At 35.5% G+C, this 26518-nt stretch overlaps 4 protein-coding genes across 4 annotated transcripts; 2 read left to right on the forward strand and 2 right to left on the reverse strand.

Moving 5' to 3' along the window:
- Positions 1–53: 53 nt before the first annotated feature.
- Positions 54–2968, reverse strand: mrpl10 (mitochondrial ribosomal protein L10). Its single transcript, XM_024285308.2, has 5 exons — positions 2814–2968; positions 2492–2661; positions 1176–1340; positions 602–746; positions 54–529 (listed from the first exon to the last, which is right to left on the reverse strand). The coding sequence occupies exons 1-5, from the start codon at positions 2851–2853 to the stop codon at positions 297–299; spliced, it is 753 nt and encodes a 250-aa protein (XP_024141076.1). The 5' UTR covers positions 2854–2968; the 3' UTR covers positions 54–296.
- A 158-nt stretch (positions 2969–3126) lies between these two features.
- On the forward strand, positions 3127–8155 carry pnpo (pyridoxamine 5'-phosphate oxidase). Its single transcript, XM_024285309.2, has 7 exons — positions 3127–3340; positions 3524–3648; positions 4481–4580; positions 4716–4769; positions 4832–4960; positions 5696–5766; positions 6776–8155. Exons 1-7 carry the CDS (start codon positions 3152–3154, stop codon positions 6936–6938), a joined length of 831 nt encoding a protein of 276 aa, XP_024141077.1. The 5' UTR covers positions 3127–3151; the 3' UTR covers positions 6939–8155.
- A 394-nt stretch (positions 8156–8549) lies between these two features.
- Positions 8550–15189, reverse strand: prr15lb (proline rich 15 like b). The gene is made up of 2 exons (XM_024285310.2): positions 15006–15189; positions 8550–9321 (listed from the first exon to the last, which is right to left on the reverse strand). Exon 2 carries the CDS (start codon positions 9292–9294, stop codon positions 8965–8967), a length of 330 nt encoding a protein of 109 aa, XP_024141078.1. The 5' UTR covers positions 9295–9321; positions 15006–15189; the 3' UTR covers positions 8550–8964.
- Positions 15190–16566: 1377 nt separating this feature from the next.
- Positions 16567–26037, forward strand: cdk5rap3 (CDK5 regulatory subunit associated protein 3). Its single transcript, XM_024285738.2, has 14 exons — positions 16567–16742; positions 17006–17051; positions 17185–17316; positions 19949–20049; positions 20141–20189; positions 20338–20516; positions 20606–20742; positions 20929–21073; positions 21588–21695; positions 22198–22279; positions 22377–22465; positions 24314–24519; positions 25555–25726; positions 25902–26037. Exons 1-14 carry the CDS (start codon positions 16737–16739, stop codon positions 25965–25967), a joined length of 1518 nt encoding a protein of 505 aa, XP_024141506.1. The 5' UTR covers positions 16567–16736; the 3' UTR covers positions 25968–26037.
- The last annotated feature ends 481 nt before the right edge of the window (positions 26038–26518 follow it).

Below are 26518 nucleotides of genomic sequence, written 5' to 3' on the forward strand. Positions count from 1 at the left end.
ATTTTATGTGTAATCGAATAATTATAAAATGTAAAGATAAGAGTCTGCGCAAACAGAGTTCATATAGTTTATTTACTTAAAAAAAAAAAAAAAAATCAGATATTTTTTGTGAAACTGCCTCATCGTTAACACCATCAGGATGCTCTGAAAGCAGCAATAAAAGCTGCAGCTTCACTCCTTGTTTTCCGCCTTAACAGTCTTTCTGGAACCAAATCAAACAACGTCCAAGTGTGCAACGAGTTCATCTGAACTTCCTCATCCCCAGCTGCATCATTAGTTCATATTTCCGTGAATTTCTACGTTGCTGACTCCGTTTTAGCTTCCGAAGCGGCCTCCGGGCTCTGCTGTTTGATGTACTGCTGGAGCAGGGCGGACAGGTGGCCCGGGTGGCGCTGCAGCACCGAGACGGTGTGTGAGGTCAGCATGGTCAGACCGCTGACCAGCTCGCCCTGCACCACCGTCATCGATGGGAGTTTGGAGTAGCCGACGACGCCCTGAACGCTCAGCAGTGTGTTGTCTATGCAGGCTCCTGCAGACAGATGGTAAAGATGAGTCCCGTCTCTCCACACACTAACATCACGGAGCATCAGCTCTGTCTTACCTAACAGAGTCATGTGTGGGCTGACCCTCAGTGTCGACAGCATCTCTCGCACCTTTGGCTCCTTGCTGACAAACAACACAGTCGGACCGATGAAAAGAGGAGCCATGCTGCCGTAAATAGAGTCGCTCAGGAACAAACGCATCACCTGAAGGAAATTAACAAGAAAGTTAGACAACAGGATTAAAAAGGTATCAAAACAGAAAATAAAGTAAGTTCTGAAACTATGATTTCCCTGAAATATAATAAAAAAAAAAACACTTAAAAATACACTTGGGTTTAAAAAGTTCCATCTAATCTACTTAAAACAGGCAAGACAGATTTGTCAAAACCTTGAATTTAAAGATATTTCTGTATTTTGGTGTGAAAAATTAATAATTTTGTCAATTACAATCTTACAATTACAACTTTGTTGAGTTTAAATCCCTGATTATGTTTAAAAAAAATCTTAGAACCACAAAAATTTTGATTTAAAATGAAAATATGAACGATTTACCTTTTAATTGAATCACATTGAATCCGATTTTGAAAAGTTTAATAGAAACTGAATTGATTCAGGACATAAGATCAGCTTTACCTGGTTGGGAAAGAACTTGACAGTGATGCCGTGTTTGTGGAGCCTGTGCCTCAGAATCAACATGTCCTCGGCGTTGCTGTTGTTGTTCTGGACCACAGCAATCATTTTATTATCTTGGAAGACTTTCTTCAAATCCTCTTTAATGAGCAACATCAGGCCGGTACACTGATGGTAACACAAGAGAATGCGTGAAAAGCCTGGACAACTGCATTTTACAAAAGGAAAAATGGACAATACCGTAGGATCAGAATTTAAAAACTAAAGTGATAAGAAAATGAATCTGAAAACTTTAACTGCAACCTGTTACTGTAACTGTGAACAATATAAAAAAAAACATAACTCCATGTTAGGTTCAGGTAGATACATATAACTTTAATTGATCCCACAACGAGGAAATTGATTTATAATCATAGCTCAAAAAACAGATAATAATAATAAAAACAGACAATAAAAAGCACTTAAATACAATAAATAACATAATGACATGCCCAGTGTCTATGAGGAAGAGCTGACAGGAAAATACACTAATTCAAAGCTACTGATGCTTCTGAAGTATTTTGTCATACCAGCTCAGTTTTAAGACAAAGACTTTAAGAGTCTGCTTCCATATTCTGTCATGTAGATTTTCTGATTTTCAGGCACTGAGGGGTAAATTAGCCACCAGAAAATCTATATCTAACACAGAGCATCTTTAAATAAAAGTTTCATGACCTCACTCGAACTAAAATTCAAATTTCCATCAACATTTTAAAATAATACCAAGAATCTGCCAATTTTCTGATTTCTGCAGTTATCAGATTATGCAATTGTTCACATAAACACAAAATTCTGGTACCACAGATCCTATAATGATTAATTTTAGAACATTGGACTATCCCATTTAAATATCTAATGTTGTTCAAAATGTGTAACAGTTATTAAGAGAGTTACAACTGAAAAATAAGTAAATATATTAGTTTTACAAGCTCTGTAGAGAAACAGCAGATAAAACTGAAATTAATAACTTTTGACTAAATATTGGGGGAGAAAATAAATAAATAACAGCCTAAAGGTTTTCATGCACATAAAGTCAAAAAGGAATGTGACAGGAATATAAAACATGCTGCTTTTATGCAAAAAAAGACAAAAAAAGATGATTGAAATTATACAATTATGCCATATAATCAGGTTATCAAAAATAAAATTAAAATTAAAAAAAATGTGCACATCAATTGTTTTCAGTGTAAAGATCATTTTACTTAAATAAAAATCTTTGTGTATGTTATTAAAGGCAGCAGAGTAGTAAAGTTGACAGTAAGGGTGATGTCTCCTCTTACCTCCTGCTCACGTTTAGTCTTGGGCGGGTACGCGTCGGGAGGAGCGTCCCTCTTGGGGGGAATATACTCCGTGACAGCCAGGAGCTTCTGTTTGAGAATATGTTGAGGTCTTCTGTGGCGGGTCACCGCCTTGGAGCCGTGCCGAACGCTGACTGAGAGGGGCAGCCATCCTGAAAGCGACACAGAGGAGCTGAATCACTGATGCTAAGCTAGCAGCAGCTAACGGAGTCAAGCCTTCTACTGTTGACGTAACTTTAGTCCCAGAAATCAAATCAACTCACAAATAATTATACGTTTTAAAACAGTTTCAGTAATCATTTACCCTGTTTTGGCAACAGTTTTGCACACAAGGTCGCCGCCATCTTCAATTCTCTACAGGAAGTGACGTGTTCGCAGGCGTTGCGTTCATTGCCATTCGACAATAGGAAAACTGTCTTAAATAAATGTTGAAAGATTTGTAAATTCTTAATAAATTTCATTTTAAGAACATTTTCAACTCAACAACATGTCACTCAACTCAAATACTTTCCATTTACCCTTAATTGTGCATATAAACCGTAAAATTGGGCATAAAATTTAATTCTGTCATTTCTTCAGTGCAGTTCCTGAAGCGACGCTTTTGCGTAAGACGCCGATTACGTCAGAGTCGTTTTGACAAGCATGAGGCGCATACTCAGTGCGAAATTATTAAATCATTTCAGTCTGCTGGGAAAAAATAGGCCGTTTCAGGACTGTCCGACAGCGTGGAAACAAAACACGTTTGCTGTGAATTTCTGCAGGAAATCCACCACAGACGAAAGCAGCATGGATTTGAGCAACATGAGGAAGAAGTACCGAGGAGACGAAGAGGTGAGACCAGTGTTCTCTGTGGGGCATTTTAGACATCACGTGCAGCTGCAGGATGACCTACCTGCAGATCAAATACATTTGGTAGTTTTACACCTTTCTGTTCTAAAAGTGCATGCGCCATTTGCTGAGATGAAAAACTGATAACAAAAAAATCTATACATGCATTGAATGTTTGATCCACAGTGCTTTGAGGAGAGTCAGCTCGTGTCTTTTGACCCAATCAAACAGTTTGGAAATTGGTTTGATGAAGCCACAAAGTGTCCTGAAATTGGGGAGCCAAATGCAATGTGCATTGCAACTGCAAACAGGTAAGAACCTGACTTAAGTCATATTTGTGTGAATTTTAATCAATTTAAAGAATAAAATAGGGAATAATTGATTTGTTGCCCTATTTTAATAATTTTGCAACAGTTTAGTTGCTTGAAAATGCTTTAAGAAGGAGGAAAGGACCCACAAAACATGTCGATGATGTGTCTCTAGCACAGAATCTGAGCTGATGTAGTCCAAGTCAAGGTGACTCCTCCCACCATTTCTGCACATGTGTGCACATAGAGAAGCAAACCTAAAAAACAAGACTTTCTATGGTTTCTATGCACCGTTGGCCATGAGTTGTGCGTCATGAACTAAAATAATCAGAAATGAACTCAAATCCAGACAGTTTTCGGTTTTAAAGAAAGCTGCTACCACATTGAGAGGACCAGTATCCATATGGACACTTGTCAGCATGTCCAACCAGCAGGAGATCCTGTGGCAGATTTGAGAGACACTGGAGAGATGTTGCATTTTATCTGACCTGTGAAGGACATGAAATAAATAATGAAACAGAGGGAGATCTAAGAAACTTTGTAAGATAATGGGAGGATAACAATCTGATTCAGGAGATAGTTTAAAATACCTCAGTGTTTGTCCTAATTTTCAGCACTTTTATAACAATTTATGGTCTCATTTCATGATTAAAATGACTTTTTTTAACCTGTAAACCACTTGTCACTAAAAACGTTTAACTTTTTAACCTTTAATTTTTGGTTGAAAGCACCAACATAAACATGTCATAATCCTTTAGCATAGTAGGAAAAATGCATGTAAACTAAGCTTTATTTCTACAGTTCTTAACCTTCAGCCTTACCTATGTTTGTTCAGGGATGGCCGTCCATCAGCTCGTATGGTCCTCCTGAAAGGCTACAGCAATGAAGGTTTCCGTTTCTTTTCAAACTATGAGAGCAGAAAAGGAACAGAACTGGTAAGAGCAAGCTCCGCCTCCACCTGAATTTGAAAAGTAACTAAAATCACATAAAATGCAGATACATCATATTCCTAGTTCATTTACTTCTAGGCATTATATTAAAGCACATCTTTTTATGTTTTATGTCCTCAGGAGAGTAATCCATATGCCTGCCTGGTCTTCTATTGGGAGCCCCTTAACAGACAGGTATAATGGAAAATTTCCCAATATATGCATTTATCAGATAATAATCATAAATTGATTTGTAGATTCGAATTGAGGGTTCAGTGGAGCGGATCCCCTTCCAGAGCTCCTGTGATTACTTCCATTCACGGCCCAAGAGTAGCCAGATCGGAGCTGTTGTGAGCCGACAGAGCACTCCGGTGCCCAACAGAGACGTGAGTACCCAACATTGACTGTATATGAGGACCGGACCGAGTGACCCCTTCTCGTTCCAAACACGAAGTACTTGCCAAAATGCCATAGGTGCAACATGTTCTTGATAATTCTTTTTTCATTTTTTTCTCTTGATATTTTTTCTTTATTACAACATATTAAAGTTATAAACTGACCAATCAGATGCCTCAATAAAAGTATGTAGTCTCATGTTCAACGTAAGAAACGTTTGATTGACAGATTCAAGCCTGCTTTTAAGTGGTAGGGGTGTGGAAAAATATTAATATTAATTTCTCCTTTATGATAGATTTTTAGATGATTAGCAATACCAAATCCTAGTCTCTGATTGGCCAAAGTTCAACTGGTTTAACTTTTAGCGCACATTCAACAACCATGCATTTTGTTTGTAGAGCCCAAAAACTGGCTTTAAACCTTGCATAGCAACATGTGAAGTTTAGAGTTTGGAGCCCGAAACACTCATATATGCATGTTTACATAGAATTTTCATTGGAAGTGGTCGTTCGAACGCAGGTTGCTATTTCACAGTGGTTTGAAAGTAGCTTAACATGACGATGTGTGCATCACAAAACAACGGTGACTGAACTGACTCATTTCATTAGAGCCATTTTCTATGGGTAACATCAGTCTCACCCAGTCCAGTTCTCATGTACAGTCACATACACAGCTCTGCACGAACATAAACATTCTCATTGCTCATTTCTCTCAAATTCTTTTAGTATCTACGGCAGAAGAACGCAGAACTGGAGGAGAAGTACAAGGACAAAGAGGTTCCTATGCCTGACTACTGGTAAGCCTCTGAGGTTCATTGTTCACTTGATTTTTTTAATGTAAACTTGAAAATGTCATATACAGAAACAAATGGCCCATTTTGGATTTAGAATTTATATAGGATGCAGAAAATCAAATGAGTGGTTACATGATTGGCCAAAATTAAAAATGTTGTGTATTCAAAACTGTAAGTATAGGGGCCATAAATGAACTGCCACACATTGGCTGTTTTAGTTGAAGAACCAATCCAGTGAAAAAAGGGTTTTTGGTGTTTTTACCATGTTGTTGTGGTGGTATATTTTTCTGATGATGACAGACATATATATATATAAATTAATTATATATTTGAGTATTTCTTTATTCTAATCACTGTAAACTGCGAGGTGACCAAAATTGCTGTTTGAAAAAGAAAGTATTTGTGATGTATAATATACACAAGGTGAGCTACAAACTCCCTGCTCCACTCAAACAGAAAATTGCTCTGTACCAACTCAGAGGTTGATTTCTGATGAACTCCTGCCACACTGCAGAAACTATGTCCTAGAAAACAACCGTTTTTATAAATTTAGGCTAAAACGGCACAATCAATCATAATTTAAAAAACGCTTTGAAAATATATCAAAAGAGAAGTGGAGTCAAATTATTTTTGACCATCTGGAGTATTTTAAAGAGGTAAATGGAAATTGTGACCAATCTATTTTGCAATAACCAAAAAAAAAGACTCATACCTTTTAATTTTTCTTTTTTTAAATCACAGAAACTTTTTTTAATGCATTCAATATTACGTAACATCAAGAACTGTAAAATGCAAACCACAGTTCATTGGTTTTGCAAATTTTTGAAGGAACTTTGTATAAAAATGAAAGGTTATTGTCGAATTTGAATCTATTTTAATCATTATCCACCTCACAGAAACATATTTTTTGTTTTTAAAGTAATGAAGTCTAATATAAAACACTGTCAGCTCTTACTTGTTACCCTCGTCGTCCACACCTTTGAATTTCTGTTTTTCTGTCTTTCATCTACAGGGGCGGTTACCTTGTAAAGCCTTACCTCATAGAGTTCTGGCAAGGTCAAACCAACAGACTTCACGACCGCATTGTTTTCACTAGAATGAAGGAGGGGGAGAAACTGGGGGAGTTTCAGCACGAGGCGGAGGCAGGCTGGGTGTACCAGCGGCTGTCTCCATGACGACGGACCGTCCACCGAAGTTTCATTCATCATGTCGTGTGATCAAGAGAAGTTTTACAGCTCATATGAAACAACATGTCAAAGTGCTGCTGACCGTGTTTTTGGTGTCCCTACATGTCACCTTTTAGTCTCTGAGCTAAACTGAGTGTGCAGCTAAACGTGTGCAGCTCAACCTGACTGTAATATACGTTTCATTATATGTTGATGGGAGGAAAATGTATTAAGCCGCACAGAAAAGTGATCTGCTCCTGTAAGGTAATGATTGACAGCCCAATACTGTTGATTTAAACTCTGTTGACCTTTGGAACAAATTGTGTTTCGTAGGATCAGCACTTGGGATTGAACTTCCAGCTACTTAATATCTAAACTTTGTCTATTTTCTTTTTTTTTTCAAATTCAGGTCTATAATTTTCCATAACTTTCCACGAAGTTGTGCAACAACCATATCTTATCGTTTAATAGCTATATGGAAAGTGGAACATTTTAGTTTCTATGTGAAAGAGGGGATCTGTTTGAACCCTGATAGCTCCACACAGTTATGACTTTATTGCACTTACATGGAAAGATAAAAAATAATTCACCTTTTGCCAAGTCTTCTGTTTTGATAAGCGCTGTAATGTTTATGGTAGTTATGGAGAATTGACAGCACTTCTAATAATTATGTTACAGTATAAACTCTGGTAGAAATGATAAAAACCAATGGAATCCCTACAGATAAACATTTTATTAACATAATACAAATATTTAGTTATTTCATATATTATTTCATAAAAAATCGTTAATTTCTGCTTTCTCATGACTTGCAAAGAACTTATAAAATACTTTTGATTCTATTAAACAAATAAAATAAAACTAAAAAGCATAAAAAATAAAATAAGTTGGTGAAATAATAAGAGAATTACATTTTTTTTTTAGAAATATAATGATGAATCACAAATAATGTCTTATTTTTTGGAAGTAAAGAAAATGTGTTTCCTTGATGGTCAGGTGGGTTAAACTGGACATGGATGGGTTGTTTTAGAAATAATAAACTGGATTAAAAATAAAAAAATAAAGGAAATAATGTTTGCATTTGTGCCAACTAAAAAGAAAATAAATGTGTTTAAAAATCTAAGAAAATACATTCATGAAAGATGTCTGTTCTTTTGTGGCCAGAAGAGGGCAGTAGCGCCTCAAAGACAACCAATAAAAACGCCTAAACTAATAAAAAATAAAAATGGAGTTCATTTTTTGTTTCACTGCATAAAACCCCTTTTAATTTCCTGACATTTGGAAACGACATGAATGTTTCAACGTGAAAGCACAGCAATGAGTGTCTGATATCAGTGTTTGTTTATGATCACTATGCCAACAAAGTTTCGGGTGAAATATCAAACAACCTGATAACCCAAAAGAATGACATCAGAGAGAGGCGCTAGCTTAAAGTAACGTAGACGTGGGAGCTGACTGAGCCAAGGAATTACTTAACTTACATTATTTAGACTTATTTTGTTGTTTGGAATATTTTAAATCTGTCAAAAAATGTTGAATAAATTGTAATTGCAAGGAAACCATTTAAAAAATGCAGTTTTTATACAGATTAGTAGAATGTGCATAAAAAATGTCTCAGACTCAGGGTTTAAAATCAAGACTTTATTTGCTTAGATCATAAATTTGTAATAAAACTTACAGTACTGCCTTTAAAAAAAGGAGGAGCACCTTAATTTTTTCTTTGCAAAACATCAAAAGAACAAAGTTTTCTTTGAATAAAGTTCATAATAAAAGTTTTAAAAAAAACTAAATGACAGTTTTGTGGTTCACAAGCTGAGCCTGGACCTTTCCTTCATGATGGGATTCATTTGTGAAAATACAGAACAAGCAGAGGAAAACTGTATAAACTTTTAAAATCAGCAGAACTGGTACCAGTTCTGATGTGTGGACGTCTAAGATTTGTTTGTTAAGGTGTGAGTGCAGCGGTTTCCCAGTAACACACTGGGGTGTGTTAAAGCGCTCAGAAGTGACTCCCAATTCCACATCCATGATCAAGCTACTTGTCCGTCTTCTTTTTGTGATTCTCATCCGCGGGGTCCTTCTCTGGAAACAGATTTGGGTTTTCCACCAGCGTGGCCCGTACCCTCTTCTTCTCCTTGTAGCGACCAGAATGTGAGACCTTAACGTGGCGGCCCTTGGAGGCAGATTTGTCTACGATCTTCTCCAGCCGGGCATTTAACTGGCTGTCCATGCTGTCGGGAGCAGCACCCGGGTGCTCCTTGTTTCCATTATTGCTGCCATACTCGGCGGGAATCTCGTACAGAACCTTGGATTCTGACTTTTTCTTCCTCGAGAAGGTCAACTTCCACCAGCTTGATTCGGCCATGACAGCAGCAGAGACTGGAGAGCTGACCTGCAGAGAGCAACCAACACTTAGAACTGAATCCACAGAACTATCACAACATGTTTCTGAAAGCAAAACATTCATTTAATCATCAGATTAAGAACCCACCTCTTCAATTTGTATTTGGTATTTAGGATTTACTGCAGACGAAAGTGAGCTTTTATTTTGAAGGTTCACCTAAGGCACATGTGTCAAAGTCAAGGCCGGAGGGCCGAATCCGGCCTGCCGGGTAATTATATCGGCCCTCCAGATCATTTTATTTTGTTGATATTAATGGCCCGATGTTATCTTGCGCATATTTCTAACTTATATAATTTTGACAAAATATATTTTTTATAGAGAGTACATTATTGAAAGTTTTTTAAGGTTTAATTTGATTTAGTCTGGAATAATATTCCTGCCTTTTTATTGTTCATAATTATGTTAAAAAAGTTACAGTTTTTAAGTTTTAAAAATTGGCATTCTGCTAGCTTTTTTCACAATTTTGGGATTTACTAAGATTTTTTGGGCTATTTTGGAGTTTAGCTAATATTTCAGCTCCATGCTAGCTGTTTTGCTAACCTAAGTTTCTTGTTTGTTTGTTTTTTAGGCTAATTTGGCATTCAGCTAATATTTTAGCTGGCTATCAGGTACAGTGGTTTTAGCTATTAACTTCAGTGTTTTCATCTATTAGCTTCAGCATTTTCTCGTATCAGCTTCAGCGCTTTTAGCTATCAATTTCAGCATCTTCAGCTATCAGCACTAGCATCTTCAATGGCCAAATTCAGCTTACAGCATTCACACTAACATTATTGCAAGTAATGCTATATATCTAGTTCATAGTTAGGTTAAAAAATATGTTTTTAAAGTTTAAAAAATATATTTTTACCATGTTCAATAATGTTTATCCTGTTTGGCCCACGACCTAAGGTGTGTTGTGGATTTTGGCCCCTTGTGCGATTGAGTTTGACACCCTAGACCAAATTAGTCCAGCTTTGCCCCACTGCTGATTTTTTTATTTTTATTTTTTATGCATTTAACACTTTAAACCAGAGACAGAATAAACCAAACTATCTGTTTTTTTTTTAGTATTTTATTTATTTTACTTGTAAAATATGAACTACAGTATATTTGACATTTTGTCTGTAACATTGATGGAGATCTTTAACATATTTCAGTACACAAGAAGAATATCATTACCAAATATATATATATATATATATATATATATATATATATATATATATATATTACAATACTTAAGTAGAATGATCTAGTTATGTTCACACTTTAATTATCTCTATTTTTCTGATAAAAATCCAGTAAATTCCCTCTGTTTTTATCTGCCATAAATTTAAATTTATCTTCAGTTGTCAGGAGAATATTCTGACTAAATCCAAGTTATCCACATCTAGGTTTAAAGGTCAACGTTCAGGAAGTTTTGATAACACCTAAAGCGAGATTTAACTCACAGATGGCGGAGATACACAAATTACACAGCAAAGACAAAATGGATCATTTCAAAATAAAATCCTGAAATCTATTAGTTAGCTATTTTGACCTTTTTTATGCTTGTTTGGTGCATCAAATCTCATTTCGCTTTTTGCAAGGAATTTTCAGCTTAAGAAAAACACCCAACAAACACTACAAGTGGTGTAGCAACATTTTCATGAGAATAGTCAAAGTTAAACAAAGTTTCCTCTGTGTTCTTAAAAAAAAGGTTAGCAAAAATCAAATGATGGCAAAATGAAAGTTAGACTCCTTTCAGTTCAACAAAGACATCAGAAAAGAATAAAATGCAACATGAAACCTGTAAAAAGGATCTTCAAACATAAATGCCATTGAATTACTAAATCCAGTTTAACAAAATATCATTGAAGTCTGTTTTTTATAAAGACAAAAACACCTCACCACAAAAAATGAATGAGTAAATAAATATTCAATGGGTCCTAGTGTTCATCCCTGAGGAACACCTAAAGCTGCTCCCTTTACAAAAAGAAAAAAAAAATAAGAGCTATGGTTTCAGCTTGATATAGAGAAACTGTAAAAATGAAAGCCTCTCCTTGATAGAAGTACTTGAACCTCCTACTTAAACGCACTTATTGCAGGGTTTCTGCTGCAGGGTGTTTGAACTCATCCGAGTCAATGCTCAATACAAGGCTTTTATGTACCCTTCATTCTCTCATTGTTCATCTGTCAGTGGAAACGAACAAACAGCAGTGTGTGCACAAAGCTTTGAACTGCTTCTTAGAAAGCCACCGTGAGCTTTCACCTGCGCACATCTCCATGATTAAAAGACGCCACCACATGAGGAGCAACACCAGACACTGCTGTCGGACTGATAAATTAATGATAATCAGAACACGATCCCCCTCTGTGAGCTGATATGAAACAGCTCCTCACTGATCAGGAAACAAGCTGTTGTTTTACAGTCGAGTTATGTAACAACAAAGCAAAAGAGTTTTTTATTTTAAGTGTCACGATGTAACTTGACCCTGTAGGACTGTCTCCTTAATATTATTAAAGCTGCTTTCATTGTATGTAGTGAATGCATGTACATAATGGCTTCTGTGGTCCTCTGTTGCCTGGTAACCATAGTTCTGAAACAAATGACTTCCTTATGAAACAATTATTAACTTGGTAATCTGAGCTCATGGATCATAAACAGGTTTATGGTAGGCTGTTTGGAAAATGCCCTACATAAATCCACCTGTTCAACACAGAAAGAGCGTTGTTCCAATGCTGCCCAACAGGCTAGTCAACCTTTTCCTGCTTCGATCATTTTCAATAAATTGAATAAAATGAATATTTTTAAATATTTTTCTTCAAATTACTTTATTGCTTGTGTTTAAGTTGTTAAAGAAGCATGAAACGTTACAAAAAGTGATGTTATATGTAAAAAAAAAAAAAAAAAACTTGACAAGTTTGTCTTTTAAAAGTGTCACTTTCAAGCTGCTGATGGTTAAGGTCAACAAACAGGACTTCCTGTTTGCTACTTGTACTAACAAGCTTCTACCTACTTGTTTGGCCTATTATTTTTATTAAATATATATATAAGAATAATTGAAATTGATCACATATTAATCATTAGTGAGAATAAAACAGATCAGTTTCATACTTAACTTGTAAATTTTACTCCATATAACTATTTCTATCATATATGTTACATGCATTTCTGCGCCTCCTGTCTCATTATCCAAATTTCCTTAAATTAAATATCACTTAAATATAACCTGGTCCATGTTTTCTGTCCTGTAGTTCATCATCATTCCACTAGAGGCAGTAGAGGGGCTTTTCTTGCTCATTTCAAAATGGCTGCCTCCATGAAATCTTTTTGCGGGAAAGGTTTTAGCTAGTTTTCTAGCCTTTATGGTGAGAATAACTCATCTGTTATTTATTTCTTAAAATGACTACTTGCTGTATTGAAATAATGCACATTATGTTGATAATCAATTCTTCACAAAACAGTTACCATGTTAAAAATGTGTGGTTCAAATTTGAAACAGTGGGTAAATAAGGTACTTTTTTCCTGAACACTCAAGTCAATATGTTTGAATCTTAAGCTTAACATTGTTGAGAGCAAAACTTACCAAACCACCCAACGTAAAATAATTGATACCATCTATGTCTCACTTAAAAATATTGTAATTTTTTTGGTGGACTTCATAAAAAGGTTGTTAATTATTTGATGTATTGGACTTTAAATAGTTACGGTAAGCTGATTTTTAGTCATTCTGAACCCTTAACAAAATAAAAATACGTTCATGTGATTAAACAGCGGTAATGATCATTTTTTTTTATTTAAGCGCCTTTCAAGTTAAAAAAAAACATCTGAAGAACACAAAAAATAAAAGAAAAGACAATAAATCAGGAATAATCTTCCAAAATCCCTCACTTATATCTGAAGGTTCCTCTACTTGACCGTCCTTACGGATGTTTGAGGATGCCCTTGTTGATGTAAGTGAAAGAAAGTCCACGTGTGAGGAGAGTTATCAAGCTTCCAGATCTGTCTCCACCCAGCTGCTTTTTTTTTTCTTTTACTGTACTTTGGAAGAGGGTAGGACAAAGCTGTAATACACATTTCAAATAGACGCACCCTGAGGAAAACGGCCATGGTTTCAATGAAGCAGACTCTGCTTCATTGAAACCAGCTTCTGATACAGCATGGATGCGAAAAGAGCTTTTCACCTGCCTCCTTAACTATTTTTCAGTAATAACTGTTTCTTTTGCTAACTTATGAAGTGTATTTGACCTAAGATAAAAAAAGAAGGCATTTAATCTACTTTTTAGATGATAAAAAACACATATTTTCTATGCTTTTGTATTTGAAGACTTCAGAAACCAAACTAGACCCTGAACCTGACCAGACAATGTTCAAATGCATTGTAGCGTGTAAACTGAACTTCATGAGCTTCACAAAGGCCACAATGTCTTCTTTATGAGGGCTGGCAGAAAGCAGAGACGCACGCAATTCTCCTTTGGTGTGGTCATTTTTTATCATGTGCCACCTATGCAAATACAGCTCCTGTGTCCTTCACAGACACCAGAATCTCATCGCACTCGTCACGGGATATTTAACTCTCAGCATCAGATAATATTTTTACATTTTCTTTGATTAAATAAATAATGTATTTTAAAGGATAGGTTTTCCTGTGTGTTATATAGAGAGAATAGAGCTTCTATGAGCGGCAAACACATCCCACTCACATCAAAATGCAGTTTCTCTGCCACTTTAATCCTGTTTTCCTGGAATGAAAATAACTTTTAATCGAGATTGCACTACTTTAGCAAATGTGTTCTTCTAAAAAAATGACTTATTTAAGCAACATCTGCACAGATGTGTTGATTCTCCATCAGACAGAGCAACGTGACCAACTTTTACTCAGACCTGAGAAATGGATAATAGAAACAGAATGTGTGAGCATGTTTCTTTTACTTTGACTTCAATGTGACCTTTGAGACAAAAACTCCTGTTGACACAAAGGAGGCCCCTCCACAGGTCTTTTTAATAAGTTACCATGTGTTCTGCCTTGTGTGGGTGAGCGGCTCGGCAAAGCCTCAGAGATCACAGCAAGAAAAAGAAAAACTGGTGCAAACTAGGACATTTCCAAGCAGCTGCGCAGCCTTCCTGCAGACACGGCGTAACGCCGAGGGACGCTCCAAGGACACATTAAAAGTAGAGATTCTCAGGTTTCTTCCTCACCTTGTGCCTAAATCATAGTTGATCCAAAGAGATTATGAAAATTGATCAAAATAAAGATTTTCTGTGCTTTTCAGCATCTGTCAAAGTGTCTGCTACTTTTGTTTTTGTTTGTTTTGGGGCATTTCTGGGAATGCACCAGACATATTGGTTTTTATGGCTTCAAAGTCCAGGTTTAAAATTCTTTTACAGCTTTTAAGTCAAGATAGCGACAATCCTAAAAAAAAAAAAATTAATTTTAATGTGACATTTCACTGTCTTATCATACAATAATTATAAGTGCCGCTTTTAAAAATGTCACATTACAAATAAAACATGAAACACATTTAAGAAACAGAAATGGTCTGTTATTTTTGATTAAAATGCTGTCAAGGTTCATTTATTAACACCTTACTTGTCAATTTTCTTCTTTTTAAAACCATATTCCCATTGATATTGATCAAGTTTGTTACTGCAGTCAAAAAACTGCAATGAAGTTGGACATAATCAATTTATTAGACACTTGTTTTCTTACCTTAGTAAAAACAAAGTGCCTGACAGAAATCCTCTTACATCAACTGTCCTGCCATGCCTGGAGTCCTTTCTTACGCTCTTTGCTGGTGTAAGGCAGTTCTCTCTTTTCCTCAGGTGAGCATGAACAGGTGCAGCATCACTCTGCCTCAGCCTCTGCCCTCACTGCTTCACTTATGCACACACCCTCGTCAAACGCGCACACACCTAAGGCCCGCCCAGATAAGAGCAAGCGACGCACCATGTGACTGTAAGGACACCAAGATTAAAGCACGCTGTCATAAATGGCAATTTTTATCAATTTATTCTTTAACATCAAGTGTTATCATCTTTGTGGATGTGGCTGCAGGATAAAGCCACCTTTGTTTTTAAGTTTCCTGCTTAGCAGGGGATTAAAGATGTCGTTAACAGAAGGAAATGCAGCTGTTTTGCATGAGCTTTTGCAAAATCAGAGACTGTGATTGGACGGTTGTTTGCAAGTTTGGTCTCCTATTCAAATGAACTGAAATGAGGCCACTTGGCTTTGAAACACTCTGCTGTTGCTGCTGCAATACATATTATTACAGTCTATGAAAACTCTCTGTACTGTAAAAGCTGCCTTAGTACACGAGAAGATCCTAAAAAATACTGTAAAGTACAGCTATAATATGAAACAGGTAGGAGAGATTTTTACATGAGAAAACTTTAAAAAATTAATAGAAACTTCAATTCAAATTGTACAAATTATATACTTTAACATAATAGTTTTGTCAGCAATTTTTACTGTGAAAATGTGCTTATGAAATGTAAAATGTACAATATTTCTCAGATAATTATGGGCCCTCTTAAAGTTTTTTTTTTCTTTTTTTTTTTTTTTTGCACCAAAATTTTGTATCAAATTTTTTTAACAACCAACTGCAAGATTATATTAAAAATGTACATGCATCTTTGCAACCCAAAATCAAAGCAAAAATAGAAGTAATTCAAAAAACTATGTACTTATTTAGGCAACTAATTTGTCTTTTTTTGTCTTGCAAGGCATATGAAATCAAACTATGACTTTAACAGTTTACCTATTTATAAAAATGAACAAAATGACAATGACAAAGCAGCATAAATGCATAAAACAACGGATATGACTGTAATTAGGCATTTATTTTACAAAAATCAAACAAAAGAAAACATATATTGTTAATCAAAACCCAACAGACTACAAAATTAATTTTATATCACTTAAAGTTTAAAATAAAAAATGCATGTTTAATATTGTATTAAGTAAAAAAAAACACTGATTATTTATCTTTTTTGTAAACATGACTAAACAGTAATATAAAAAGAACTTGTTGTTTGCTTGGTTGCAATAACCGGGGAGTTTAGACATATAAGACAAAAACTAAGAAAAAAGAGGGATGCAACTGAAGGAAGCCTAATTATTGAAGTCTATAGAATTTTTGTTTTGAGTTATGTCGCCCTCTATTGGCGCTGTCTAGTCACTGCATTAAATCCTCAATTCTCCAATCAGCTGCATGATGTAGTATAGTCGAACCTGATTGGTCAGACTCAGTTCCCTCCCTAACATTACTTCTTGTCATTGGTTGTAATTCTCCTAACGTGTCATAAACACACAGAGATATCTGTGCTGTCACAAACCGTAAAATCTGGAGTGCCACAGCTAAAAACAGTAGTATTGATATTGTTAAACCAATGCAGCGGTTAAAACGCGGAGGAACTGTTGGTTTGAATAGATAAAGGAAGGATGGAGGTGAGTTTAAAGGGACGTTTTCTGACTTGGTGGTGGAAAAAATTAGCCCCGGAGCTAGCATTAACTGTACTGACTTCACTAGTTGTTGAAGATAAACATTTAAGAAACAACGTTTTAACTCCTTTAAATGAGAATACTATGTGAGGTTTAAGTGCCTGTTGCCAATATTGATATAGTTGCTGTTCTTTCTGAATTTGGCAGTTCTTTTAAAGTAAGAAAAGGTAAAATACTGACTAAGTTCTGCCTTTTTTCTTTCTTTTCAGAACATTCAAAATCTTCCCATCGACATACAAACCAACAAGCTGTTGGGTAAGACAGAAGGAAGATGGTGTTTAAATGTTCCACACCATTCTAACATGTTCTGCTCTTGAACCAGTGTTACTTTGCTACAAGCGTCTCTCAGTGCCTCTTCAGGGAATCAAATTATCCTTTATGGTTGCAGATTGGCTGCTCGACCGGCGACACTGCAGTGTGAAATGGCAGAATGCAGTGAAAACCATCAGAGAGAAGATCAATGCTGCCATGCAAGACATGCCAGAGAACGAGGAGATCAAGCAGCTGCTCTCTGGATCATGTATGTACAGTTTAAAACCATAAGCCCAGTATGTGAGAAGCTATTTAAGGAGGGATCTTAGGAAATATTAGAAACATGTATCTACCCTTTTCTAACTCTGGCAAACACTTAAAAGATCCACCACAATAAATGTATTTTTAACATGTTCTTGTGTAATTTTTCTCATGATTGAGGACATATTTATGAAGAAAATTAAACTTAAAATTGCATTTCTGAGTATTTCTTTATGCAAATCATTGTGAATCAGGAGCAGGTGCTAAAATATGGTTGGAAGAAGCTTGTAAGTGTGATGTAAATGCTACTACGGCAAGCCACAAGCTCCTTGCTCCGCTCAATTCTGATGCATTCACTCTAGACAAATAGATCCATGAACATCTTTGTTTTCCTCCTCCGATCTGGCTTCTGGATCAAAACTGTAGAGCTGCATAGCTCAAATATTGCTTGCCATTTTTGTTGCACCTGTGGAGTTAGGTTGGGGGTTTGAGGGGCTATAAGCTAGCAGGAGAGTGTGTAAACAGAGGTGAGTCAGGAAGTAGGAGCAGCTCTACTCCATTCCAACGGTCCTATCCAGAACTCAGAGGCAAATTTCTAATGAACACCTGCTGCTCTGCAGAAACAATATCTTAGAAAGGAACTCATTTTCTGTTTTTTGCTAAAAGTGGCATAATTATAATTAAAAGATAACTGGGTACATTTTTTAAATAGATCAGAAGGTGATCAGAAAGCATCAAAAAAAAAAAAAAAAAGTCAAAGGAGGGGGTTAGGTAAGTTTAAAGGTTTTAACTACTGTATTACATCACATCTTCTTAGAGCAGCAGGGTAATTAACCTGCTGTTACGAAAGAAAAGAACATTGTTTTCATGTTCTTGGATCTCAGCTCCATCTTTGTCTCTTTATAAATAATAAAACCCTTTTTTTCTGTTGGGCAGATGCGGCTTCTGTCAGGAATGTTGTTTACAGAAACAATGGTTAAGCGACTTCTTAAAAGAAGTTTTTTCTTCTTTTGAATTCATATAGAATGGATCTGTACTTACCTAAATGAAGCAAAAATCCTGTCATGATATCAACAAAGTGCTAATTTGGCTAATGTTTACTCTTAATGCATAAAAGCATAAAAATACATTATTATAATTAATTGATCTGGAGAAGAAATTTTGACTTTTTTATTTTTTACAAACTCTTCCTAAATGTTAGCAAACATTTTCTCTAAAAAAATATTTTAGAAGTATTTATTAATGTTATTTCTTGTTCATTTAGTAGTTTTTTGTTGAATTTACTGTGAAATTCTACATTTTGTAAATGGGTCTGCTTGGGATGATGACCATGACTGCCACTATTTGGAAAAGATTTCCCTACATTTCAGAAATATTGGAAGCTAAGTCTATTATAAATTATTAAACTAATTTTAACAGTTCTAACCATTTTTATCGTTTTTTGTTACCATTCATTTTTTACCTGCTGTCATTAAATCTACTTTATTTATTTATTTATTTTATTTTATTTATTTATTAGTTTATTTCACAGGGACAGTGCACATCAATAGCATCGCTGCAATGCGCCAGAGTTAGCCAAAAAGCTATTTTTCATCCGTAGTCCCTGGACAGGTGTTAAAAATTGTCAACCTAAAAATCTTAAAACATCAGTTAAGTACGCAAGTAAAAAATAAAGAAATACACACAAAATAAAGGTTAGAAAATCAGTTAAAATACATATAAAATACATATAACAATAATAAAATGCACACAGTAAGAAACATTAAAACTATTATAAAAGACTCAAAGGTGGCATAGAATGGACAGGGAGTGGCAGGCAATTAAAACAATTCAATGTAGACATGTTTGTTGTGATATAAGCCAGTGTTTTAAGTGCTTTTTAAACAGAGTGTATGTGGTGAGTTCTCTGATTGCGTGAGGGACAGAGTTCCACTCTTGAGCTGCTGTTACGGAGAAGGCGCTCTGACTAAGGAACTATACAGTCCTGTCGAACGGACCCTCGAGTCACTCTTTGGGAGATGGATCTTATTTTAACAAACTGGTTGAGTGGAGGGGATGACATACCATGAATGATTTTATAAAATAAACATAGTTTTGTGTACTTGATGAAACAGAAAGGGAATCTCCGTATTAAACATGGATTTGCAAACACAAGTTTCCAGGTTTTCAGTCAGAACTCATTTTTTTTTAGCAGTGTTGTAGTGTAGATTGTTAAAGTTAAGCTAAAATAATTTTATTTTTCTGGGAAAAAACAGGTTTGTAGCTGTTCCTTTTATTATTTTCTGCTGTATAGTGGGATTTGTGAAATAAACACTTTTATTAGGAAATTTAGATATTTTATTTATGAAGTTTCTTTGGTTATTTTTTTCATGTTTAGATTTATTGTTCATAGACATTTTTGGTGTTTTTTTAATTTTATTATTTTCTACATGTAACAAACAAGAAGAAAATAATGAGAATCTCTTTAATATTTTTCAAAACTTCTATAGAAATGAAACCTCTGATTTATTCTAACAGTCATGTTTACATTCATGAGGTATCAATTAAAGTTCCCTATATATTTTTTCATTTTTTCCAAATAAATGTTTTCATGTATTTTAAAGCTCTTTGTCTTGTTGTTTTGTTGGTTTCATTTGCAGACATTCACTACTTTCACTGCTTGAGGATCGTTGAGATCCTAAAAGGAACTGAGGCTTCATCAAAGAACATCTTTGGTCGATACTCATCTCAGAGGATGAAGGTGGGAGGAGTCACACAAGCTAAAATCTTCTTTTCTTCAAAAATAGTTTTTTGTGTGAAAATTCTTTGGGTGAATCTTTTTGTTGTTTCAGGATTGGCAGGAAATTGTGTCCCTTTATGAAGCAGACAATGTTTATTTGGGTGAGTGTGATCCAGAAATAAGCAATGTAATATTTAAAACTTTAAAGTCAGCTTGAGCTAAAATGATTGCAGTAATTGGACAGAATTTAAATGTCCAGGAGAGAGAAAATAGGAGAACTACTGATAATCTGTGTTTGTGCGTTCCCAGCGGAGGTGGCCAGCCTACTGATTCGTAACGTGAGTTATGAAGGTCCCGCTCTGAAGAAGCAGCTGGCTAAAGCTCAGCAGCTGCAGCAGGAGCTCAGCAGGAGGGAGGTGGAGTGCCAGAGCTCTGCAGCAGAACTGAGGGAGCGCTACTACGCCGCCTGCAAACAGTACGGCATCTCCGTAAGTCTGAGATCCTTGCTGACAGAAGGTGAAACAGTCAGATTGGTCCTTTTGTTTAGATGGTTTCTTGGTTATATTTCTGTCGACAGGGCGACAGTGTAGCACGAGAGCTTCAAGCTCTGGTGAAGGACTTACCAGCAGTTCTGGAGGAAGTTGGCAAAGATGCAGCAAAGTTAGAGGAAACGATTAAGCTTTACGCTGCCTTCACAAATTTTTTGTGTGACTGGTGAGTGGGAAATTACACTATTCATAACTTAATCAATTCCAAATACACACTAAGTACCTTCCATGCAGCTGTTCTGTTCTACAAGGTTAAGTATTAATTTCTACTGGTTAGTTCAATTAATTATAGTATTGAAATAATCTGAACAGTGGTGGTGTGCTTGGTCTCATGACATCTCTTGTTGCGTAGGTCTGAACCCGTCCTGCCTTTGCTGACCTTCACAATAAAGAGAGGGAACGCAACGTTTTATGAGTGGAGAACCGGGAAAGCGCCCTCGTCCGTGGAAAGGCCAGTGGTGGAGGAACCGTGTCCTGAAAGCCTCTCAGAGGATGCGGTTAGTTTCTCTAAAGCATCACGACATTTTAAAAACCCAACTAGAGATCAAGTTCCTCATTCAGTTTATTTTCTTTTGTTAAAAAGAACTTTTTTTTCCAATTTTTTGGTGATTTAAAGAGAGGAAAACTGGAGTTTTATTAATAAAATGTCTAGTGATTGTATTAGTAACTAGCTGAAAGATGTTTTCCATATAAAAAAATAAATGTACGGATTTAAAAAAAAAATATATATAAATCAATGTATTTTTTTTTCAAGTTAGGATTCAAAATTGATTAATTTTCAGTTTTTTTACCCAGCTTTACACGTCACATTATTTATAAATTCTGTGGCATGTCTTTAGTTTTCTCTAATTTAATTTTTATAAAGTATATTTCACATAATCGTGGTTAGAAAAAGGTTGAAAATGGGCTTTTCTCATGCACTCATCATTATTTATGACTAGGTGTTGTATAGAAGGTTGATGTGTTTTTATGAGCCACATGTTCTCACCCTGTTTTTAAAATCTGCCGTAGATTGACTGGGGCAGCTTTGGGACAGCAGAGGGTAACTCGGGTGTGGATGTTGGCATCACCGTTGAGGATGGGGTTGACTGGGGAATCAGTCTGGAGCCGGCAGCAGAGGTAAGTGTGATCATTTATTCAATACAATAAACAAAAAAATGAAAGTTCAGCATTTTTTCTATTCAACCAGTAAAAATATTAGAACGAGAGTCACCACACTGATGCTCATTCTTCTGATTATTGCCTTTTGTTTGTTTGTTTAATGTTACAAATAGTATCTGAAAAACTGAGCATTGTGGGGTAAAATTAAGTAACATTGAAAGGTAACATATATTTTTAGCCCCTTTCAGTGCAATTAATGCCATTCAAAGTTACTAGTTTTCACTGGATCATTTTTAAAAATATATATATTTTATTTAATTCTTAGCTGATGTTTTCCTCCTTTAAATATTTTCTCTACTCTTTTATCAAATCAAAAGAAGCAAAATTAAAATTATAAAAGTCATTTTTTATTTCTTATGTTTTTAAAAAATACTACCCGAGTGAAATCTATTTTCTGTCCGCTTTGATGTCTGTGATAAAAGCATCAATTGACCACCCCCCCTTCTGTCTCCCTCATCAGGACCCAGCAGGAGGCGCCATCGACTGGGGGGACTCTGAAGCAGCTCCCCTTGAAATTGAAATAGTTGACGCAGGGACAGACTGTACGTCTATGGAAGAACCAGTACTATATATCCAAGCAGCATTCTGTTCCATACATCCCACAGTCTGGACTCAAGTAATGGGCGTGTCATCTTTTAGGTCCAGAGGGTGTGGCGAGGGGGGAGGATGCGCTCGGTGTCCTGGAAAACTCTCAGTCACGCAGTCAGTTTATTGACGAGCTGATGGAGGTAACGGGCGCCCAGATCTATGCGAATCACCTCACCTCGCTCATTGCCTCTGTGACCAAGCATTGAGTTATACAAGTGAAGGCCTGCAGGCAATCAATGCAACAAGTTACAAAAAACAAATGAGCATTTTAACGTCAGGGCAAATTATTGACTTAAGCATATAGCAGCAAAAAATTAAAATGCAAATGCTTCAGCATTAAATAATCAGAATAGAGAAAAAATGTTTTAGTATTACAAGTTAAGTTATAAAAAGAGGCTACCTGTTAGTGTAAAAGTCCCACTCCAATCATCTTTTGATCTATGGTTAAAGTGTTCCTAATTGTCCATTTTATTATGATTGTGACGTTTTTAGCCCAAATCTAAAAGCTTGTCATGATTTCTCGGACATCATTTCTGCAGAGCGGCATGAGTTCATTAGAAATTATAAAGAAGTTATGGGTGGAACCATTGGCATGAAGAACCTCAGAAAGGAAATTTTAAGCTAACTTACTTTAAATATTTCTTCCATCATCAGAAAAATCCACAAAAACATGTTCAAAACACAATTTTTAAATTGAATTAGTCTGAAGACTATTCCATTTAAAAACATACAGGTATGTTAAAGAATTATCGTTTTTTAATATCTAATGTCATGTATCCAGTATGTTTTGTAGTTATTTTAAGAAAAGAAATAACGTGATCACAGCATCGCTTTAATTTACAAGAAAAAAAATCAAGTTGCCAGTATTGTTTTATAAGCTAATTTTGCAATTTTTTTGTGTAATTTAGTGTTTTTATAAAGTGCATCATCTGGAGCGAGTGGAAAGAGAATAAAGGAGATAGGAGTAGAATTAGACTTTAAATCTGCCTCACTCCTAGAAAAAAAAAAAAAAATTTTTAGATGAGGAAGCTTCAAACATTCACCTCTAACGAGATCCATAACCTGATTCAGTCTTAACTGAGGTAATGGCTCTTACATACCATAAAGGCAGTTTCTTGTAGCCACTGTAACCGGATTTAATAAAGCTTGTCCATTTCTTTATATGATCTTTTTGAAAAAAAAACTTGATACGATTTTAAAGTAAAGGTAAAAGACCAAACATAGGGAAACAAACAGCAGCCTGCCTGACTTATAGAACAGGAGCAGCTGTGATTTGATTTTGTTCACGACAGAAGCAGCTCTATAAAGGGGTTACAGAAGGAAATAGATCCTTGGAGAGTTGGTAGCAAATGAAGGCAAAGATTAGATTGTTCTATAGCTATTCTAAAGACACATAGTGTGGCTGGTGTTTGGAAGAAGGCCCTAATTAAACCTGAAAATCAAAATGTGCAGTGTCTCATTAAAATAAGAAATGGCGGTCTGGATTATCAGCATGTTTGCGAACATTGCTGGTTTGCTGATGGCTATAGAGAAACCGGTCCTTTAGGACAGACGTCAGATGTTGCTGCAGCACTTTGGACTGACAGACTGTACTCTGTTTGCAGCTTGTGAGGAGGAACTGGAAGGTTTTGTCTAAAGTAATTCATCTTCACACGCTCCACATCAGATTAAAAAAAGTCTGCAGCATAAATGAGGTGAAAAACAGAAAATATTTTAAGTTAAAGTAGTTGGTAAAAAGGAAAAAAATAGATTGGGGTGGATTTATCCTCTATTGGAGATGTTTCACCTCTTCTCCAAGAAGCTTTCCTAAATCTGAATTAGCTTGAATCCTGCATTTTTTATTAACATTTTTAGATTATTGGGCATGAATAGTAATAAAAAATAATAATTGAAGCACATACAAGAGTGCTTATAGCTTGCATGGATCTACGAATAATTGTTAAACAGTTCATCACCAACTAGTTAACTTGTTCTGATTGCTGTTGCAGCTGGAGGCGTTCCTAACTCAGCGCATTGTTGAGATGGGGGAGGAAGGCGATGTGGTGGCGATGAGTCAGTTCCAGTTGGCGCCCTCTGTCATCCAAAACCAGACCCGCCAACACGTCCAGGAGATGCTCTCTGAGGTGCAGGACCTCCTCGGCCGACTCACCTCTCTCCGGATGCAGCACCTCTTCATGATTCAGGCCTCCCCACGGTACGCAATGCCATGTTCAAACAGTGTTTTAGTTTACAGCAACTTAAAAAAAACAATGATTTCATTTAAGCCAGATCTTAATGTACAGATCTATATACAACAAGAATTTTTTATCCTTTTTCTCTCAACTTAAAATGGGAGAATTTATACCAGATGTTGATTTAGTTAAGCATTCATATTCAAAAATAAAGCTTGGAAATTAACTTCTGTTCATTTGTATAAACCAGGTAAAAAAGCAACAAACAGCAATATATATTTTAAAAAGTCTTTCTATTTTCAGGGGAAACTTTTTACTTAACGAGTAAGGTTAAGTCTTAAATAACAGTGTGGAACATAGCAGTTATTTTGCACCTCACAGAGACTTAAATCTTATCATTTTTTTTATATTCAATTTTTTTAAGTGTAATTTAAAATATTAGAGCATCTTTAATTTTATATAGACATTAAAATTCTAAATTACAATTGTGTTTAGTTGAAAGGATTAAGATGTATTCTGGTCAGTAATAAGTTGTGAAAGAACCCTTAATACAATTGAATAAATGTCTCTTTTTTAATTTTTGATGTGAAATAATACTAAACTTTTTTATCATGAAAAAAAATATCAAATCCATTTATTTCACTGCGTGGCAGTGTATTGTTGTTCTTGCCAGACATGAGTAGCAGCTTGATTCAACCAACTGTTGTCATAGTAACCACAATCGGATGTTTACTGTCTCCATCCACCTATTCATAACAGACACACTCTGACAGTCAAACATAATATGACTCCATCCTGTGTTTTGAAAGTCATTAAAACTGCGTTCTTTATTATAAAATGTAAAGAAAAAAAGCTTTTGCATCACTTTCATTTTTCTTTTTTCATAATTTCTGTTTCATTTTTGTACTCTGTTGACACCCCAAGCATGGTCTAAGTAAATCATTCCAAAGGGAAAGTACATGTGAATGCTTATCTGTTCTTTAAAGATTCTTCTGTGTTTTTGCTGAACTCTTTTGTTTTTATTTTGACCCAAAAAGTTCTTTGTTTGACATATTTAGGTATGTTGAGCGTGTGTCAGACATGCTGCGACAGAAGCTGAAGCAGGCAGACATTCTGGTGCTTAAAGCTTCCACGATGGTTGAGAGGAGGCAGGAAGCCTTAGAGGAACAGTCCAGACTTGAACCTCGTGTTGACCTGCTGGCACTGCGCACCCGGGAACTCCAGAAACTGGTATTGGATTACTTTTGGTGTTGGTACTTTCCAAATGAGAGGGCTGCATTAAAGCATCAACACTGAGAATATTAACATCTGTCCAAAAAAGTATTTCATATGATGATACACTTTTGACATGTCAATTATGTTAAGTCCTTTTTGTCATTTTTTTGTCTGTTTATTGTCTTTGCAGATTGAAGCCGACATTTCAAAGAGATACCACAACAGACCAGTCAATTTGATGGGAGTTAATATATGATTAACTCTACAAATAATAAAAGAAATTATCATGATTGAAAGGGCAAATAAAAAATGTTTTTTAATTATCATTTTTGTGGGTTTATGACTGAATCATTAATGGAAACAAAGTTTCTTCCTTTAGCAAAAAGTAGTACACTTGAAGTTTATTTTATTTATTATACTTGAGTATAAGTATATCAAGTATACCATGTACTTGCAGTGTAGGAAGCAACTAAATACTTCTTAAGACTGAATTGGAATATTTTCTGTTTACATTATATTGATGGTATATAAAAAGGAAACTTCAAGTGTACTGACTTACTTTTTATTATAAACTAAGTATACTTGTAGGGGACTTCAATAAATTACATTTTGCTAACCGTTGACTGATTACTTACATTAACAAAAATACAACTTCTTCACATTTCAAGCCTTCATTGATTATGATTTTGTTTTACAGCTGTAGATCCTTTGAGTCACTTTCCACTCTATATAACCATAAATATTAAAATGTGAAAAAATTAAACATGTATTTTTAGAGCTGTTTTCTTCACATTTTTAAGAGGTTTT

This window comes from Oryzias melastigma, linkage group LG19, assembly GCF_002922805.2.
Source record: "Oryzias melastigma strain HK-1 linkage group LG19, ASM292280v2, whole genome shotgun sequence".
Lineage (NCBI taxonomy): Eukaryota > Metazoa > Chordata > Actinopteri > Beloniformes > Adrianichthyidae > Oryzias > Oryzias melastigma.